This window comes from Pseudorca crassidens, chromosome 21 (assembly GCF_039906515.1).
Source record: "Pseudorca crassidens isolate mPseCra1 chromosome 21, mPseCra1.hap1, whole genome shotgun sequence".
Classification (NCBI taxonomy): Eukaryota; Metazoa; Chordata; class Mammalia; order Artiodactyla; family Delphinidae; genus Pseudorca; species Pseudorca crassidens.
In genome coordinates, this window is record NC_090316.1 from 15,685,027 (window position 1) to 15,704,060 (window position 19,034).

Here is a 19,034-nt window from a genome sequence, read left to right on the forward strand (position 1 = left end):
AGGAAAGGGAAAGTCTGGCATGACAGAAAACCTTTAGACAATAACTGCCTCTTCCAGTCAAATACTACAAAAAACAAAAACAACCCAGAAAAACAAAAACAAAAAAACTGTGGCTCTACCCCTACTCATGAAGCAAAGGCCTGTGATGAGTCTAAATTTGCAAGCTCACTAGGAAACAAGACTTTATCTCTGCCAGGTAACAATTAGCCCCTCCTCACCACAGTGTTGGTGGAGACCACAGACTGCCACAAACTTTCACTACAGCCCAATGGTAACGAAGTCACCCCTCTTCTCCTCCTGTGATGTCAGTCAAGGCCATGTGGGGAAAAGATCAGCAAGGATAGAGAAGAACGCAATAACACCATCAACGAACAGGATGGAAGAGACATTTATAGAACGCTCCATCCAACAACAGCCAAAACACATTCTTTTTACATGCCCATTTAACATATACCAACATAGACCACATTCTGGGCCATAAAACAAAAATTTTTTAATGAAAAGAACTGAAAACATAACAAGTGTTGTCTAACCACAATCAAATCAAACTAGAAGGTATATCAAAAAGGTAATAGAAAAACCTCCAAACACTTAGATTCTAAACAACATACATCTACTAAATATTTAACCATGGGTTAAAGAGAAAGTATTTAACCGTGGGTTAAAGAGAAAGTCTCGAGAATTAAAAAAGAATATATTGAACTGAATGAAAATAAAAATAGAATGTATCAAAATTTGTGGAATACAGCCAAAGTCATACTTAGAGGGAAATTTATAGCACTAAATGCATATATCAGAAAAGAGGAAAAGTCTCAAATCAATTTTCTAAACTACCACTCCAAGAAAAAGAGTGAAATAAGCCCAAAGTAAGCAGAAGGAAATAATAAACATAAGAACAGAAATCAACATAACTGAAAAAAAAATCAATAAAACAATGACTTGGTTCTTTGAAAAGGGTCAATAAAACTGACAAACTTCTAGGAAACACTAGTAACACAGAAGAGAAAACACAAATTACCAGTTATCAGGAATGCAACAGAGGCTATCACTACAGATTCTGCAGACATTAAAAGGTATCTAACAAAAGAAAACTACAAACAACTCTACACACAGAAATCTGACAGCTTAGATCAAATTCCTTGAAAGACATAAGCTACCAAAACTCACACAAGGAAAAAATATATAACCTAATTAGCCCTGTACCTATTAGAGATATTGAATGAATAATAATCTTCCAAAAAAGAAAGTACCAGGCCCAGATGGTTTCACTGGTGAATTCTACCAAACATTTATAAACGAAATAATTTCTTCTAGAAAACAATCTCATCCAGAAAATAAAAGCAGATGGAACACTTCCTAATTCATTCTATGAAGCCAGCATTACCTTAATACCAAAATAAAGACATTACAAGTAGGGAAAACTACAGAATCGGTATTTCTGGTGATGGAAATGTTTTGTATCTTGAGTGCATCAATGTCAATATTCTGGTTGTGATACCATACTACAGTTTTGCAAGATTTTACCACGAAGGGAAAATAATAAAGAGGGTACTGGGAACCTCCCTGTATTATTTCTTACAACTGCATGTGAACCTACAATTATGTCAAAATGGAAGTTTAATGAAAATTTCATTAACCCTTACAATACTAAGGCATTAATGAATTCTAATGTCGCACGTTCTACTTAAGAAAGCAAATGTTAACAGTAATTATTATAAGAAAAATTTAAAGAACCATTGAAAACAGTAATTTAGCTGTAGTTGAAGCTCTAATATAAATTGCAATGAAAATGCTATAAGGTTGCTACAGTTTACTAGGGAAAATGACAGTTGCTCTCAGAGTACACACTAACAAGATATTATGCTTCACAAATATGTCATTTTTGATGAGTTAAATGATCATGCTGGTTTTAATGATCATTAAAGTAGGCCTGCTGGCTTTAATTACACAAAAGGTTGATGGGAAGAGGGTGAAATACTAGAATTCTGGGTTATCTAAACAGAAAATTTCTATTCTCTCCCATTCCATATATTTATGTCTAACTATCTGTAACTCATTTAAGGTGTACACACTTAAAACTATTTGAGCTGCCTCTTATTCATTATGAATTGAATAGTTCAAACATTTTGATTATTATATCTTTCCTTATAGCTTCTGATAAATGGAATATTTATAAATGGAATGGAATATTTATAAGTGGAATACTTCTTGCCATATCAATAAACAAAGGATGTCACAGTCATCAAGGATTGCAACCCTCCAACATGAGCCGGTGAGCCCTGAGGAAACTCAGAGCTGAAAAGAATACCTGCCATCTAGCAGCCATCAGACTGCTGCCACTCCCTGCGGTGAGCCCTGAGGAAAATCGGTTTGTGAAAATACAGGATACTGGCCCCAGAAAGCTGAGGTGCATATCAAAGGAATGATTTCAGTGAGCCCAGACTCTTGCATCTTCCCATACATAGAAAAGCGCTACATTCCTTAACTTGAGATATCTGGTTTTCTTTAATTGAAGATAATCTTTTGACTACCCGTCCTTTTGTTGCAAAACTCTTATATATCCTGGCTCTTCCCCTCATTTCCTTGGAGCAGTTTCTCAGCTTCATCTGAGAGCTATCTCTCAGAGTTATCTCCCAGGCTGTAGTCCTCATTTTGCCCCAAATAAAAATTAACTCGCAACTCTCACATTATGCATTTTTTTAAGTCAACATGACACTTCTAAATACTGTTTTCTCAATATTTCAAATGAATGTTTTTCAAGCCTGCTGCCTAGAGAGCAAAGACTTAAGAACATAATTTATAAAGTTGGATAAATCAATTTATTATCCAAGTAAGTCATTTTCTTATAATAATACAATGATAAATCTTGTAGGTAATATTAATCAGGTAAATTTTCTTCTTTTTGAAAAGAACAATCTTTAAGCTAAGAAAGTAGAGAAACATTATATTAATGGATTGAATTTAAACCCTGAATTTATGGGTCAGTCCAATTTTTCAAACGTGTTTTATACCACATCCTTCTAAATGAATGAGTGGGTTAAAAAATCTGATTCTGCATATATAAGAATACTGAACTCTAGAGCCAAACTGCTTGAGTTCAGATCCCAAAAATTTCCCTTAAGGACTGTGAACTTGTAAAAGTAACCTAACTTCTGGTGTAACAAAAGGTACAGTGATAATATCTATCTCCTAGTGTTATGAGGATTCAATGCCCTTAGAACAGGTCTTGGCTTACAGAAGCATTCAGGAGTTGTCAGCTGCTATTATTATTACTGTATTTTACATAAAGCTAACTTCTAAAAACAACTTTGCCTTGCTTCAAGTAACCTAAAAGACAATTCAATAAAAACTACTAAATGAATTGAACAGGTGCTAAAAAGAAGAAATGAACTAGCTTCAGGTTAACCTTTGACCTGTTTGTTCAAGATGCAAATAACACTTTAAAATTTAAATCATGGTGACCTATGTCAGATATGGTCATTTTAAAAAGGTACTACTTTTATATTCCTCTCCTAAGTCCTTTTCATATTTTTAAGGTTTCAAAAAAGTATTTCAATCACTTTTAATAACAAAATCTTAATTTTCCTGCTCATGTCCAAAATTATAGACAGATCAAACCATTAATAAAATTTTCTTAACAATTAGTTAAGGGATTAACATTTTCAACACATCTTTAAAATGAGTATTCACACTGTTTTATTTCAATGACAATTTTTTTTTTTTTTTTTTTTTTTGCGGTACGCGGGCCTCTCACTGCTGTGGCCTCTCCCGTTGCGGAGCACAGGCTCCGGACGCGCAGGCTCCAGACGCGCAGGCTCAGCGGCCATGGCTCACGGGCCCAGCCGCTCCGCGGCATGTGGCATCCTCCCGGACCGGGGCACAAACCCGTGTCCCCTGCATAGGCAGGCGGACTCTCAACCACTGCACCACCAGGGAAGCCCTCAATGACAATTTTTAACTTTCTTGCTCTAATACTAAAGGGAATTTTTTTTTTAAATCAGGAATTCATGTTAAACAATAATTTTCACCTAATAAAACTGAAGTGGATAAACATACAGCTTTTCTTTTAAAAGTAAGGGATTTCCTTTCATGGTTTGTTTTCTAGGAGGTACACTGTACTATCAGACTTCCTAATAACTGATAAAAATAATTACTTAAGTTCAAATTAAGGACATGAGAAATCTGTCTTCAGTCATGGAGGCTGATAGTAAAAATGTACTACACATGAAAGGCAATATGCTCCACTCTAGTACAGCTGATGTGCAAAACAGCCCATTAACAGAACAATAACCAAAAGAAGAGTAAAAATTAGGCCTTGGTTTGAAGTCTGATGTGACATCTGGAAGTCTGATGTGACAGCTGCAGGAAGTTTGATCTTTCCAGAATTGGAATATTTTCAAGCAAAGGAACTAACCAAGAAATCTGTTGAAAAAAGGCTCAATAGATACCTTACCCATCACACCAATTAAAAAAAAGAAAAACTTTAATGCACTGTGTTTTAAGAGGTATACATGACTATAAGCAATTCAAAACCATTTTTAAGAAGCAGAAAATTTAATAAGACTCTTACAATATAGCATGAGAGTGAAACAATTAATAGCTATTGAGTACTTGTAGGACCTGGAAAATATGCTGCCCTCAGTGACCAGTAATCAGAGCCTAGATGTCCTTATTTATTCAATTGTTTCATGGACTCATCCAAGTTCTGGGCACAAGGAAGCGAGCAAGAGAGACAAAACCCCAAATCCTTGTGAAGCTTGCATTCTATTGGGGCAAAAAATTAACAACAACAAACTAATGCAATTTCATATATCCATAAAGAAAATAAAGTAATAAATCCATAAGGAAAATGAAGTAAGCTAATGGGATTGAGAACAAGAAGGCTTCTCTGAGGAGTAAACATTTGAGTGGAGATTTGACTGATGACCGATGTGAAGTTCTGGGGCACTGTCCCAGTTTTAGTAAAGAGCACGTGTTGGTCCAGACACAGAAAGGGGCTTCATCTGTGTGAGGAGCAGCAAGCATACAGCTGTAGCTGAAGCAAAGAGCTCACGGGAGAACACAGTACAGGACAAGATCAGAGATATGCAAGGCAGGGGCCCGATCATGGTCGGCTAGGGTTAAAGTCTGGATTTTATTCAGGGGTAATGAGAATATATTAATGAATTTTCTAATCACAGCACTGATTTATGCTTTAGAAAGACCACTCCAGCTATAGTGGAGGCAGAGAGACCCATTATGAAGCTACCGCTGTCATGAAAGAAAGACGAAAGGCATGTACAAGGGCTAGAGCAGTGAAGCTGCTAAGAAATGGTTGGACTGGGGATTTGAAAGTATGGTAGACCTGAATTACTGATAGGTTGCTTTCGAAACGTGAGAAGAAGAAAGGAATCCTAAATTTTGGCTTAAGCAAAACCTAGCAGTCAAACCTACCGAGGCAGGGTCCAGATCATTTAAGTCTTCGCTGATCATGCTGAAGGTTTTCGTTTTATCTGAAAAGCAGTAGGAAGCAGTAAAAAAGAAGAAGAACAACAAAAAAGAGATAGGATTCCAGATATATCTTGCTGATTTAACACACCAGGCTCAGCAAGCACATACCAGACCCCTCAACATTGCCTCTAGCCTGAGCCACAGCTGATTCCTTCTAGAAAGGGAGCCAGCCCATCAATCACAGATTAGCATTTCCTCAGAAGTGCAATGAATCCAGACAAAAGTTTATTCTTGAGAAACCCTGGAGCAAGTATATCCCTCTCCCTTATTCCCCTATCCCTAAATCTACTAGGAAACTGCTGGGATGAATTACCTTGGCAACCTCGTGACCATCTAAACTCACTCATTTTACATCCCTGTCATCCTCGGTTCTGCCAACGATAACTCTCCTTTGGCCATCTATCCTTTCCCAAACTCTCAGCCTCAATCTGCTGTCACCTCTTCTTATGACCCAACTTCCCACTGCACCCCACAGAATCCCCTTTACATGATTAACAAATACTCCTACATCCTTATCCTCTTCAATGAACACTCCCTTTGTCAACCACCTTTAATTTACATGTAGCTCTGGCAAAGTAATACCACATGCAGCGCAGCCCTTTAAAAAGGAAGCTCCTCATTCACCAAATCCTCACATACTTCATTCAGGAATAGAGAGATACATGTGTGTGGATGCTAAGTCTGAATATGGTAAAGAAGCATAATTCCAATGGAATTGATAAAATAACTCTAAATTCACAAGGAAGAATAAAGGATGAAAACACTGTACCTAAATGGTAAATACTAGAGGGTTAGTTAAAAAACTAAAATATATCCATAGAAGGATACCATGAAATTTATAAATTCATGTTGCAGAAGAATACTTAGCACCTTCTGGGAATATTCATACAACTAAATTAAAAAAAAAAAGATTATTAAGCAATATGTAATGTATAAGGCTGATTTGATTAAAGAGAAAGAAGAATGTGGGGTGTGTATACCTTAGTATAGTAAAGTTTATAGATAAAATATACCAGAATGTTCTCTGTAGGTGGTAGAATAATGAGTAATTTTTTCTTTTTTGTACTTTTCCTATTTTCCCTAATTTCTAAATGAATGTATTTTTTATACCTAGAAAAAAAGGTCAAAATAAGTAATTTTTTAAAAATCCATAATCATAACACACGGAAACTGCTCTTCAATGAAATTTACAAGGCTTGTTTAGGCTTTTCCTATCCTTGTTTCCTAAAAAACAAAAAATAAACAAACAAAACCACCTCCAAGTCCTTCAGTTGACTGCCCAGAACTTCAGTCATTAACCAAAACCAAACAAAAAACCCTCAAGATCTCTTTTAAGCAAATCATTCACTTAATAATTCAACAAAGAGTTTAATGAGTCTTTCCAAGTGATTATTCTCTTTAAAATACCTAAGTGCACTATTCAAAGCAGATGGCTATATGCTGGGCTCCCTTAGCTGTAAGACTAAGGGTATGTTGTTGTTTTATACAGCTCTGTAAAACCTCATGCATTCTTTATGCGGAAGAGGGTATTAGTCATTTATTTATTTTAAAATATTCGGTAAGAGAGATTTTCACTTTGTTAATTTCCTTTAAGGAATATACATATATCTATACATAATTTTAGCCAATGCACAAAAGCAGTAACATAAAAAATTTTGGAAGTCATCTTTGGCAATTAAATTCCCAAAGACGAAAAAAATAAAGAACAGAAACTTCACCCTCAAGGTTAAGTAATGCTACTACAACTACATCTGGCATAAAAATAATGACACATCATCTAGAATAATCTCTAATAACTCTAAATTAAGACTTTCAAAAGATTCTCTTTTTATCACTGCTCCATCTTTTAAATTTAACTTTGGAAATAATACTTCCACCATAATTCCATCAGAATGGAATTCTTTCCATCGGAAAGAACTGCTTAGAAGAGAACCTGCATGGGCAGAAAAACATTTTGGAATATATTTCACTGCATTATATAACACGAGTGTGTAAATATCATTAGCTTATATTTTCCACTAGAATGTTTTTCTTTTAAATCATATCTGAAAAGTTGTATGTCATTTCCAAGAGAGCATATTTGTGAAAAAAACAATTAATGAGCTCAGTATTATGGCCAAGAAGAATTTAATATCTTCCTGTCTAAGCCAAATACAGTGCTAGATGCTTTTCCGGGGAAGTTTAACAGACATGGTATCTGTCCTCCAGGAAGATTTGGTCTCTATGAGTTTTTCTGCCAAATTTCTTTCCCAAACTAACAGCCAGTATAACCTCCCCTGAAATTCACTTCCACTTAGAAGATAGCTTCTTGCTGTTCATAACTTATATTCAAACTTTGTCTTTAAAAAAAGTGAAAGTGGATCTAAAGCAGTGCTGCATTAAATGAAGAAATGGACAAATCTAACGAACGGACAAGGCAGGTGTTGAGGATTGAAGAGAAGGAAAGGTCAGATAGAGGACACAGATACAGAGACAGTCTTGGTCAGCATTTATAATATCCCTTTAGTACTATGAATTTTCTCCTTTGGTCAGAGACCACTCCAAGGCTGCAATCATTGCCCGGGGCTTTGCTAAAGGAAGAGACTGAAAGGCTGCAGAACCTAAACAGCAGCCCTGAGGCTACAGACTTTAATTTCATTATTTAAAACTTTATAATTATATTTAAATTTCTTCTTATCTACACTGGTTTAAAATAGCTTTATTCCTCTAGTGTATGTTATCATGATTCAGCAACCGAATCACCTAAACTCTTATTAATTTAGATAAATCAGATTACTCTGATTTAGCAGAGATTATGTTAATTTTAACACTGAGGGAAGTTGTCTTTCCATGCAGAGTAATTAAGCAAAATTCCACATATTTTCAAAGCTTTCTGTATATAGATATTTTCCATTCACCTCAGAATCTTTGTTAAAAATGGACTCAAAAGTGAATAAAAGATTTATTTTCTTCAAACCTGGACAAATTTAAAAGGAAGCTAAAAGTCATTTACTTTCATACAACCTAAAACAATACTGTGAGTACTGCAGTGACAGAGGCTCCAAATTATAAATGTCAGTTAAGTAAAAGAAGGCAAAGACAGCAGAACTCAGATGCTGAGAATAAAAACAAAAATAGATCCAATGCAGCATTCTGCGAATGAAGATCAGTGAAAACGGTTGCTCAATATCACATCACTTATAGCATTATTTCCTATGTTGTTATTGAGAGAGCCTTTCTATTCCAGCATTTCCTTTGTTGGTTACTGACATTTGCCTTAATAAAACCAATACTTAAGCCAAATTTTTTCACTATCTGAAGAAAGAAGGTAATCCACTGCCTCAGTTAAAAAGTACTTTGCTATCATGGTAAAAGGAGAAGATAATGATAAAAATATAAACAGAGTGGCAAGGGAGGAGCGGCATCATATTTTATTTAACCATTGATGTAAGCAATAAGGCAGCAGGTTGTCTTTCCGATCAAAACTACTTTTATAAAGTAATACAAATGCCCTTGCTTGCTCAATAGTGAAGGTCTTCAAAAGAATCAACTGAGAAGATGAGGTACAGGAAATTACAATCCAAACCATAAAAAAAAAAAAAGTCCAAAGCATGAATAATTATGTTATCATCTAATGCTGTAATTCTCAGAAATTCTAAGTATAATAAGCAATCCTATTGCTTATGCTTATGCCAGTATAGCGATTAATGAAAACAGTTAATATAACAAATCAATAATAAAGTAGAGATAATGGCATATATATTTGTTGAGCTTTTATCAGTAAAAAATAAAATAAAATTCAGACCATAAAGATTTTATAAAAGCAAGCAAATAGATCCAATAGCTAGTAGATAAAATAACTGGGCAGCTCTGTTTTCTTACCTGTAAGGACAGCTTTTGCTGAAGGATCCGCCAGGTCCAGGGCTGATTTCCCATCAGTGTTCCGAATGTTTGGATCAGCTCCGTGCTGCAGCAGCACTGTGCAGGGAAAGCAGAAACAGTATCTTACCTCAGGGATACAAAGATTATTTACTGGTAAGTGCCGCCTCGGCATGGTGTAGGCATAAACATACATTGCACAATTTTTTCTCTTTCAAGAAAAAAAAAAGAAAGAAAGAAAAAGAAAAAAAAGCTCTGCAGCAAAGGATCCTCTCTAGAGTAAAGCGAAGTTGGCAACTTGTGGTACAGTATTATCACATGACTTAACATCATAAACACGAAACTAGAAAAATCCTGCAACAGACAGTTTGGGTTTGCCTCCTTCAGGCAGAAGGATGGGGAGCTGTATGCTCGCTGCCTCGCGCTGTGAAATCCTCTCACTATGAGCCTGCCCTGTCTTTACTACCACTGTGGCTGCTTGTTGCTGCTGCTGCTTCACTGCTGAATTTTTCACTGCTGAATTTCCCACCGCTTCCTCGTCTTGGAACAGCTGTAATACTGTGCAAGCCTTTTAGTGCTCACTGCTTACATGTATGGAAACGCATCAGAACATACTGGCTTGCTTCCAAGAAGTTTACCAGACACAGTAACGCATGCAACTCTGGTTCCCTGCAGCCGAGCTGCAGAAAGGAACTGCCTTCCACAATAATTCTGGCCATCAAAAATTTTTAGAATCAGAAATTCAATCACTATGATATATGCTGAGGAATGAATATTACACATGCTATATTGCATAAAAAGTAGCTACAGAGAATTTTGAGATGTATAGGCTTCCAAAAGAGAGAATCACTGTTTAAGTAAAATCCAGATATAATTTATTAATCTAAAACATTTCTCAACTACATCTGGTATGTGTGTGTACAGGGGCGGGGTGGGGATGGTGGAGAGGGGAGGGCGGGTGTTGCTATAACACTACCCAACCAATGGTTAAACTAATAAATATATTAAAAACTAGTCTAATAAGCAAAGTTCAATTACAAGTTATTCTAACAGTTCAAATCTAACACTTTGTGTACTCCTGGAGAGAACAGGAGTTGTTACCATTTACCAATATTCTATAGCATAAATTTAAAACAAAGCAGAAATATTAAATTCAAATAAATGGTTAAAGACATGTTATATATAATGACTGTTGATGTGTCCCAGATTTTCATTCATTAACAGTCCCATGCTAAAGTACATACATTCTTTAGGAATATTTGGAAGGCAAGCCTCATATATTACTAAGTATAGAGCTTTATAAAGCTCTTCTTCTCCCTTTAATACATAAGCCGTCTAGTCGATGGCTTTATTATAAGGTACAAAGGAATAGCCTTATCTAGAATTGGGGCGCAGCTGCTGGGACAGCGTGCATCAGCATCTCTTGCACTAAATCCTGGATACTTTCAGACTTGGGATAACAAAAACTAGCCATGGCTTGAAAAGATGCAGTGAGATTTTGCTAAGACTTTCACTCCTGACTGAAAGCAATGAACATAATTCTTTTCCAGATGTTTATAAAGTGACAAAAGTAGCACAAAATAGCAAGTACCATAATGTGAAACTGTAGTTATTCTTTCATCATAATGAATAAGCTTTCACAACAATATATATATTTTTTATTCCAGGAAGAAATCCCAACATGAAGATTTGGCTTATAAAGGGTCTTTATCATGAAGCAAGCTCATGTATCAAATGTAAAGATGACAGCTATCGCTATATCTTTATTTAGATGCTGAGTGATCACATGCAAAAAGTAGGAGAACAAAGAAATGACAGCTACCATGAAAAGCTGAGTTTTTTTATCGCATACTTCGAGAACTTCAGAACCTGCTTTAAACAAGAAGTATAAGAACGTAGTTTAACAATCCTTGATGAAAATATGGTGGGAGCTTTTACTTTGCAGCTTAATGCGTGGTAGAGGCAAAACATAGAAAGCCTTATTGTTCCTCCAAAAGTCACCTAAAGTCTCAGCCTTACCTATTATATCTTTGCTATTTTGCAACAGAAATCTGCCATTACAGCTTAGTTGCAGTTTTGCTTTGTTTTAGTTGACTTTGAAAGGAGTAATCTTTTCACTAGAAGTATCTGTTTTCTAAACATTTTTGAGTCATATGCATCTCATTCATTGGACCTGAACACACAGAAACATCACTGCAGAGTTATGTAGCAACAGGGAAGAAGAAGCTGAATTTTCCAAACCAGATGCTGATAACAAAATCCACATTAGAAAATAATCGAACCATTTTAATTCACCAGATATGGGTAAAACCCCACAAAACTCAGTAGAGTTAAGAGTTTTAGGAGCAATAAAGGTATCCATAACTAGACCACAAGGGATCTAAACTTATCTAACTTTTTATAAAAGGGCAGCACTGGGGAGATTAAATGGGAACAAAAAATAGCATCAAAAGTACTAAGCACAGAGCCTGACAATACATATCAGCTAATACTAATATTTAAAGCACATTTTAAAATGTATTTGTACTCTCAACTTTACCACTAACTACTAATTCATTGCTTTGTCCTAGAGCCAAACCTTCAGATCTTAACTTTTTCTGTAAAGGGCCAGAGAGAAAATACATTAGGCTTTGTAGACCATATGGTCTCTGTCTCAGCTATTCAGCCTTGCCTCAACCCCATCATTACAGAGGAAAAGCAGCCACAGACAATACTTAAAGGCATGTGTGTGACTCTGTTTCAATAAAACTTTATTAAAATTTGAATCCTGTATAATTCTCATATATAAGAAAATATTGTTATTATTGTGTATTTTAAAAATCATTTAAAATGTAAAAACAATTCTTAGCTTACAGGACATACAAAAAACAAGGGGTGAGCTGGATTTGGCCCATGGTCATAGTCTGCCAACCTTGACCTTGGGCAGGAATAGAAGAAGTGTGGGCAGTAATAGACAAAGTGTGGTCCATGGACTGTCCTCGAACTCTCTGTAATCCATCGACATTGAGATAACCACAGAAATTAAGAGGAAGCATTTAAAACTGTGTGTGTCATTTTAAAATTACTTTTTCCAGTACCTCATCTTTATTGTAGTTTACAGAGTTATTGGCCTGCCATGCACTGGGGAAGGAAAAAAACTGGTCCCTGACCACAGACAAGGTTGAGAAGCACTAAGCCAGTTCCCAGGTCTATAAAGTGAAGGACCTGGACTAGATAAATGATTTCTATGTATCTAGAATAGGCCTCAAATCCCTGATAATGCTTTAGAGTTACAGTCTAAGCATTAAGATCTAAAATCTTAAAAAAGAAAGATTTGCCTCAAGCAGACCCTTTCCCTTCCCTACGCTTTTAATCAAAATGGAAAAATAAAGATTTATTTATCCTAACACTTGATTTAACAAAAACAAAATTAATAGTTGAGTCCATGATCAAAGTTGTAGGGTACATACTAAAAAGTATCAAACTACTTCTTGAGCAATTCCTCAAGTCAAATTTGTTTCACACTATTCCCTATGAAGATCTGTGTGACACTATTTTCTAATACCAGAAGAACAGCACATACATAGGGCAAAGATAACAACCATGGCTTTCAAGACTGTCAGTCTGCACTTGAAGTAGTGACATGTAGGACTCTCAATGCTGGATGCTTCAAAAGTTGCTTTCAAAGTTCTGTGCTACCAAAAGGAATAATAAAATATGACTACAGATACATAATACAATTAGAAATTCATCTTGTAACAGATTCTTCTTCAAAAGTAGCACAAATGTCTGAAGCAAAGTTCCCAGAATATACAATAAATATACAAACTAAGGTTTGAAAGAAAAACAAGGAAACTAAAATCTGAGTAACATTCAGTAAGTAAATTCGAGACTACTGTGGACGGACATTCAAAATCTCCTTGTATTATCTTTAACCAATTAGGGCATTATCAAACCTCAAATCCCAAATGTCTAGGCTCTATATCTCAAACCCATTTATCTCCTTTGGAAGTTATAAGGGTGGAGAAAATATAGCAGCTAGCATAATAACAGAGAGTTAAACCCAAGGTAAGATCAGAATATTCAAAATGACATTTTCAAAAAAGCTATGGCAAGAAGGACATGTGATTTTCCTATTTCTGGTGCAAACATTCAGCTACAGCGAGCCAGATTCAGGGAGCATGCCTTCAGTCTGTGACCAATGCAGCAGAGACTGACATCGATTCATTTAATTCCTCAAAACTATTAAATTTAAGCATTCATATCATTTTAGAAAATATTTCTACACGTATGTGAAGCCTCATCTTATCAAATTCCTAGAAAAATATGAAGTGCTATCATGATAAATTATATTTAAGTACAAGCACTAATAACTGATTTAAGAAGATAGAAGAAATAGAAACAATGTGAATTTTCCAAGCTAAAAATGTAGCAAGGCTTTTAGGTAAATTACGAAAAAGCATTTAAGTATAGTTTTCACTTTTAATGGCAGAAACCCTCCTATTAAGATATGGTAAATTCTTTGTTATGTGAATTTTAGAGCTACATTAAAGGTCTAAAACTGTTCCTCACAATGAACAGACATTCTATTTTAAAAGAAGTTATGTTTATGTTAAAATGTTTTGCAAGTATTTCATAGTCATCTACTCTTTTTTTTTTTTTTTTTTTGCAGCACGCGGGCCTCTCACTGTTGTGGCCTCTCCCGTTGCGGAGCATAGGCTCCGGACGCGCAGGCTCAGCGGCCATGGCTCAGGGGCCCAGCCGCTCCGCGGCATGTGGGATCCTCCCGGACCGGGGCACGAACCCGTGTCCCCTGCATCAGCAGGCGGACCCTCAACCACTGCGCCACCAGGGAAGCCTCATCTTACTCTTTTAATTAGAGTATAGAAATACTCATTTGACTGAGTTTCTAAAATTAAATCACACAAAGCACCAAGTTTAGCAAATAAAATTTGTAATTTTGGAGCAAAATACTAAGAGACCAAATTTTAGCTAGCTATAATCGTCAATGCATAAGACAAAAGATGTACAAACTTCTAATATACGAAAAGATGCTCAATATTATTATTCAAAAGAAAATGCAAATTTAAAAGATGGGCAATGACCCATCTTTTATTATTAATGGTATTCCATATTAATGAGAATGTACTAAACTGGAACTCTCATCCATTGCTGGTGGGCCTGTAGAGTGGTATGTAACTACTCTGGAAATCAATTTGGCAATTATCATAAAGGTAAATATACACTACTGTATGTTCTAACATCCTACTTTTAGATATTTATCCAAGAGGAAAAGAAATATGTCCATACAAAACACCTGCACATGAAAATTTCATATGTTTATTTAGAAAAGCAAAAAAAATGAAAAACATCTCAATATTCATCAACAGGTAAAAGGATAAGCAAATTGTAGCATATCCATACAAAAGAATACTACTAAGCAATAAAAAGAAATAAACTATTGACTCATACTAGAGGGATGAAATCTCTACAACATGCTGAGCAAAAGGAGCCATACAGGAAAGAACATACTTCTAGAACAGAAAACTAATCTACAGTGACAGAAAACAGATCAACTGTTCCCTGGGGATGGTGGAGGCGAAGAGAAAACTGACTGCAAATGGACACCAAAGAACTTTTTAGAGTGATAAAACTGCTCTATTAAATTGTGGTACTGGTTACATGGGCGAATACATTTGTCAAAACTCGTCAATATTATATACTTAAAATGGATGCATTTTATTTCATTATCTCAAACTAATTTTATGTTGTAATTCAATAAAGCTGATTTTTTAAAAGCTCAATAGAGGGGTTTAATCGCAGATTAGATAAATCTGAAGAGAAATTTATTGTCCTGGAAAACATGTCAACAGATCCAAGAACGCTGCAAGGAGAAATAATCATGGACAAAGGATGGAGTGAGAAGGTCTAATATGTTGTCATCAGTCTTAAAAGAAACACATACATATCTGAAGAGATAATGCCTAAGATTTTCCCATAACTAATAAGAGACACAAATTTATACGTTCAAGAAGCTCAAACAGGATAAACTCAATGATACAGAAAAATATATTACACATATAAATTAGGAACTACTATAAAAAATAGTTGATAATTCAAAACAAAGCAATAAGTTTTAGAGTAATACGTCAGAGGTAAATAATTTGTGAACCTATCCTAACTATAGTGTATGTTATACTATATAGCAGATATTAAGCAATGATTTAACTATAAATCTGTTTCCATGTATATTTGCAAAAAACGATATTTTTACAAGTGTAAAAACACCATATTCCTATTCCTGGGATAAATTTAATTTAGGTAACATCAATTAAATTATGTTATACCTTAAAAATTACTTTAAAATAAATGTTAATAGCATTAAATACATTCCTACAAACACTACTCTAGAACCAAGATATATAAGGTCTGACTAGGCAAATCAAAGAAAACTCTTTGATATAAATTTAATATTTATTTTCATCCGAAAAATTCTTTGTTTTAAAAATATTTTATTTCCTCTTTATATTTTTTAGAATTCTCTTCCTTTATTAAGATCCATCTTCTTACCAGCACTTTCCACCCCCAAATAAACTAACTAGTTAAATCCTTCAAATTCTAACATTCATAGGAGATAAATACTGGTTCTACATAGCAAATTAAATTTGGGACTCAGAAAGAATGATCAGTTCTATTCCCTGTCAACACACTCAGGCTAATCAGTAAGTTTCTCTCAACATAAACTAGACTCATGTTGATTTTTTTTTGATGCTCAGTGGTATCTTTCACTGAATGAGTAGTGACATTCACTGAGTGAAGTAGGCTTCTTTCATCTTAATTAATATCCTTTGGAAAAACCTCTGAGAACCTCATAATATAATGCCTAGCCTAATGTGACCCTACTTATAAAACTCTTCTGAAATGGAGATTTAAGAGCAGGTATTCTGGTATATAATGAACAGAGATCCAAGCAAGCTGGAGAAAAGTTCTGAAGTAATGGTTGTGTGGTCTTAGCTTGGCCTGGTTAGCCATAAATTAAGATGATTAAGTGATCTTCTAGTGCCTAGAGCTACACTGTCCAATATAGTAGCCACTATCCATATGTAAGTATTGAGTCTTTGAAATGTGGCTAGTGAGACTGATGATCTGAATTATTAATTATATTTTATTTTAATTATTTAATTTTAATTAATTTAAATATTAAGTTGATACATGATACACTGGTACATGATTCAGTTATTGGAAGATGTTTAATATGTTTTGAACACCTTAGATATGTGAATCTACTGTTTCAACTGTAAATTTTATTAAATCTAAATACAGATCAAGTATTACTGATGAAAAGTTTGCTTGAATTGAGATGTGCTTTAAGTAGAAGATACACGCTAGATTTCAGAAACCAGTTGAAAAAAATATAAAATTTTTCACTAATAATGTTTTTTAATGTTATATACCATTTTTAAAGGTTATTTCCCATTTACAGTCATTACAAAATATTGGCTCTATTCCCCAGGTTGTACAATACATCCTGGAGCCTATCTTACACCCAACAGTTTGCACCTCCCACTGCCCTAACCCTATATTGCCCCTCCCCTACCTCCCCACTGGTAACCACTATTACGTTCTCTATATCTGTGAGTCTGCCTCTTTTTTTGATATATTCACTAGTTTGTTGTATTTTTTATATTTCCATATATAAGTGATACAGTATTTGTCTTTCTCTGACTTATTTCACTTAGCATAATAATGTTCTATACTCATATGTTGAAATAATATTTTGTATATGCTGCTTTAAGTAATATATTATTAAATTAATATCACCTGTTTCTTTTTAATGTGGCTATTAGAAAAATTTAAATTACATTCATGTCTGGCATTATACACCTACCGAACAGCACTACTCTAGAGCAGAGCGAACTACTGACATTTTGGACCAGATAATTATTTACTGCAGGTGTAGGGTGATGGCTCCACCATGGTGCCCTGGAGACTCTGCAAGTATCCTCACATGCTAAGCAAAGACTTGAATCACAGTTCATCTGTGTCTTGGTGCAAATGCCTTGTGACCTCTGGAAATGAAGGATGAGAGACTTGCAAGGAGCTACTGTGAGGCCACCTTCCACTCACCTCTCTACCTTCCCTCATCACTTCCCACTTCTGATGAGGTAGGGTAGGGGGCTTTCTTCATCTCCCCTTCTATTGGCTCTTCAGCAACAGAGGATCCCACAACTTGTGCTGCAGTCATTCAGCCCTTCTCCTCTCAGTGTCATCCTTTTTGCTGTATAGTACAAGGACCACAAGGAGCTGGCACTTGTGGCATCGTTTCTAGTCAAATTAGTCAGGCCCTGGCTTTGGCCTTGGCTTGTCTTGCAACGTGAACTTGCAACAGTAGGGAGTAGCCCTGGGCATTGAAAGATGATAACAGCACCCCTGACCTCTACCCAATTGATGTAAACAGCCCTCCCCCACTGTGACAAGCAAAAATGTCTCTAGATATTGCTAAATATCTCCTCAATGGGCAAAACTGCTCCTGGCTAAAACCACACCTACTCCCCGCACTCACACTCACACCCACACACACACACGAACTTTTGTGAGGTGGAATACATGAAGGTCTATGCTTCTCCCCTCTCAACACTTTTACACATTGGGTTACTGCATTAGATTTCATTTGAAGGAAGATTTCTGTGGTTTAATAACATAATAGGAAATAAACAAATAGTAAATCAATAAAATACTAACTAGTGTTTTTAAAAACAGTAAATAATAGTAAAAGGTAAATAATAAAAATGATTTCTAAGGATTCTTTTAATTTTAAGATGCTGTGACTTACGAATATATCTTTGAGTACTGACTTTATCAATTAGAGGGCTTTTTTTTTTTTTAATTACAAGGGAGAAAAAACTACTTTAACTGGCTTAAACAACACGAAAATTTATTGAAGAATAGAGGCATCTCATCAAAAGCAAAGGCAGAAATATGTCCCCAAATTTATCCTGCTGCTGCCTATCCCTGTCTCCCAGCTTTATTGCCATCACCCTCAGCTACAGACAATACATATACTTGTACTATCTGAACCTTAATTCCAAACTCTCATTAAAGAGAATTTGCTCCAGCTTGCCTCAAATCTGGTTCTGGACTTCAAAAGCTTGGCCAGAGAAGCTGGAAGAGGCAATAAAAACAATGGTGATGGGGAAAGAGGCGTTAGTTCTAGAGTACATGGGCGGACCTCAATGGGCATCTACAGCAGTAACAGATCTTAAATTTAAAGTATTATGTAGATATGGCTATACGTGGTAAATGAATCTTTACAAAAATGTCTCTATTTTACATATTTCTACAGTGTTTTAATGTTTATTACAAATATATATTATTTTTATAATGAGAGATATTTCTCCTCAGACAAAAATGATCTTTACACATGCTGTTTAAGTATGTTCGCCAAAACAATACTTCTCTTAAAGCTGCTCTTTAAAGTAATTAATTTGTAACCAATGGAGAAATAAGAATTGGGCAGTTCTTATCAAGCAAACAACATTAAATATGGTGTAGCATTAAATAAACAATTCCAATATAAAATAAATACATTAATTTAGAATCTGTGATAATGCTGAGACTGTAGAAATAAGTCTAAAGTAAAATAGTCAAGAAGTAATTTTCTATTGTGTAAAAGTCCAGGTTTTTAACTATACTTTTTTTAGTCTTTG

General features: G+C 35.2%; 1 protein-coding gene across 1 annotated transcript in view; it reads right to left on the bottom strand.

The window, feature by feature from the left end:
• TNKS (tankyrase) overlaps window positions 1-19,034 on the bottom strand; it is a 176,426-nt gene that overhangs the window by 119,583 nt on the left and 37,809 nt on the right. Inside the window, exon 3 of the mRNA XM_067721868.1 lies at window positions 9,352-9,447. Within this exon, the coding sequence (XP_067577969.1) occupies window positions 9,352-9,447 (96 nt within the window). The remainder of the gene's footprint in view (window positions 1-9,351; window positions 9,448-19,034) is intronic.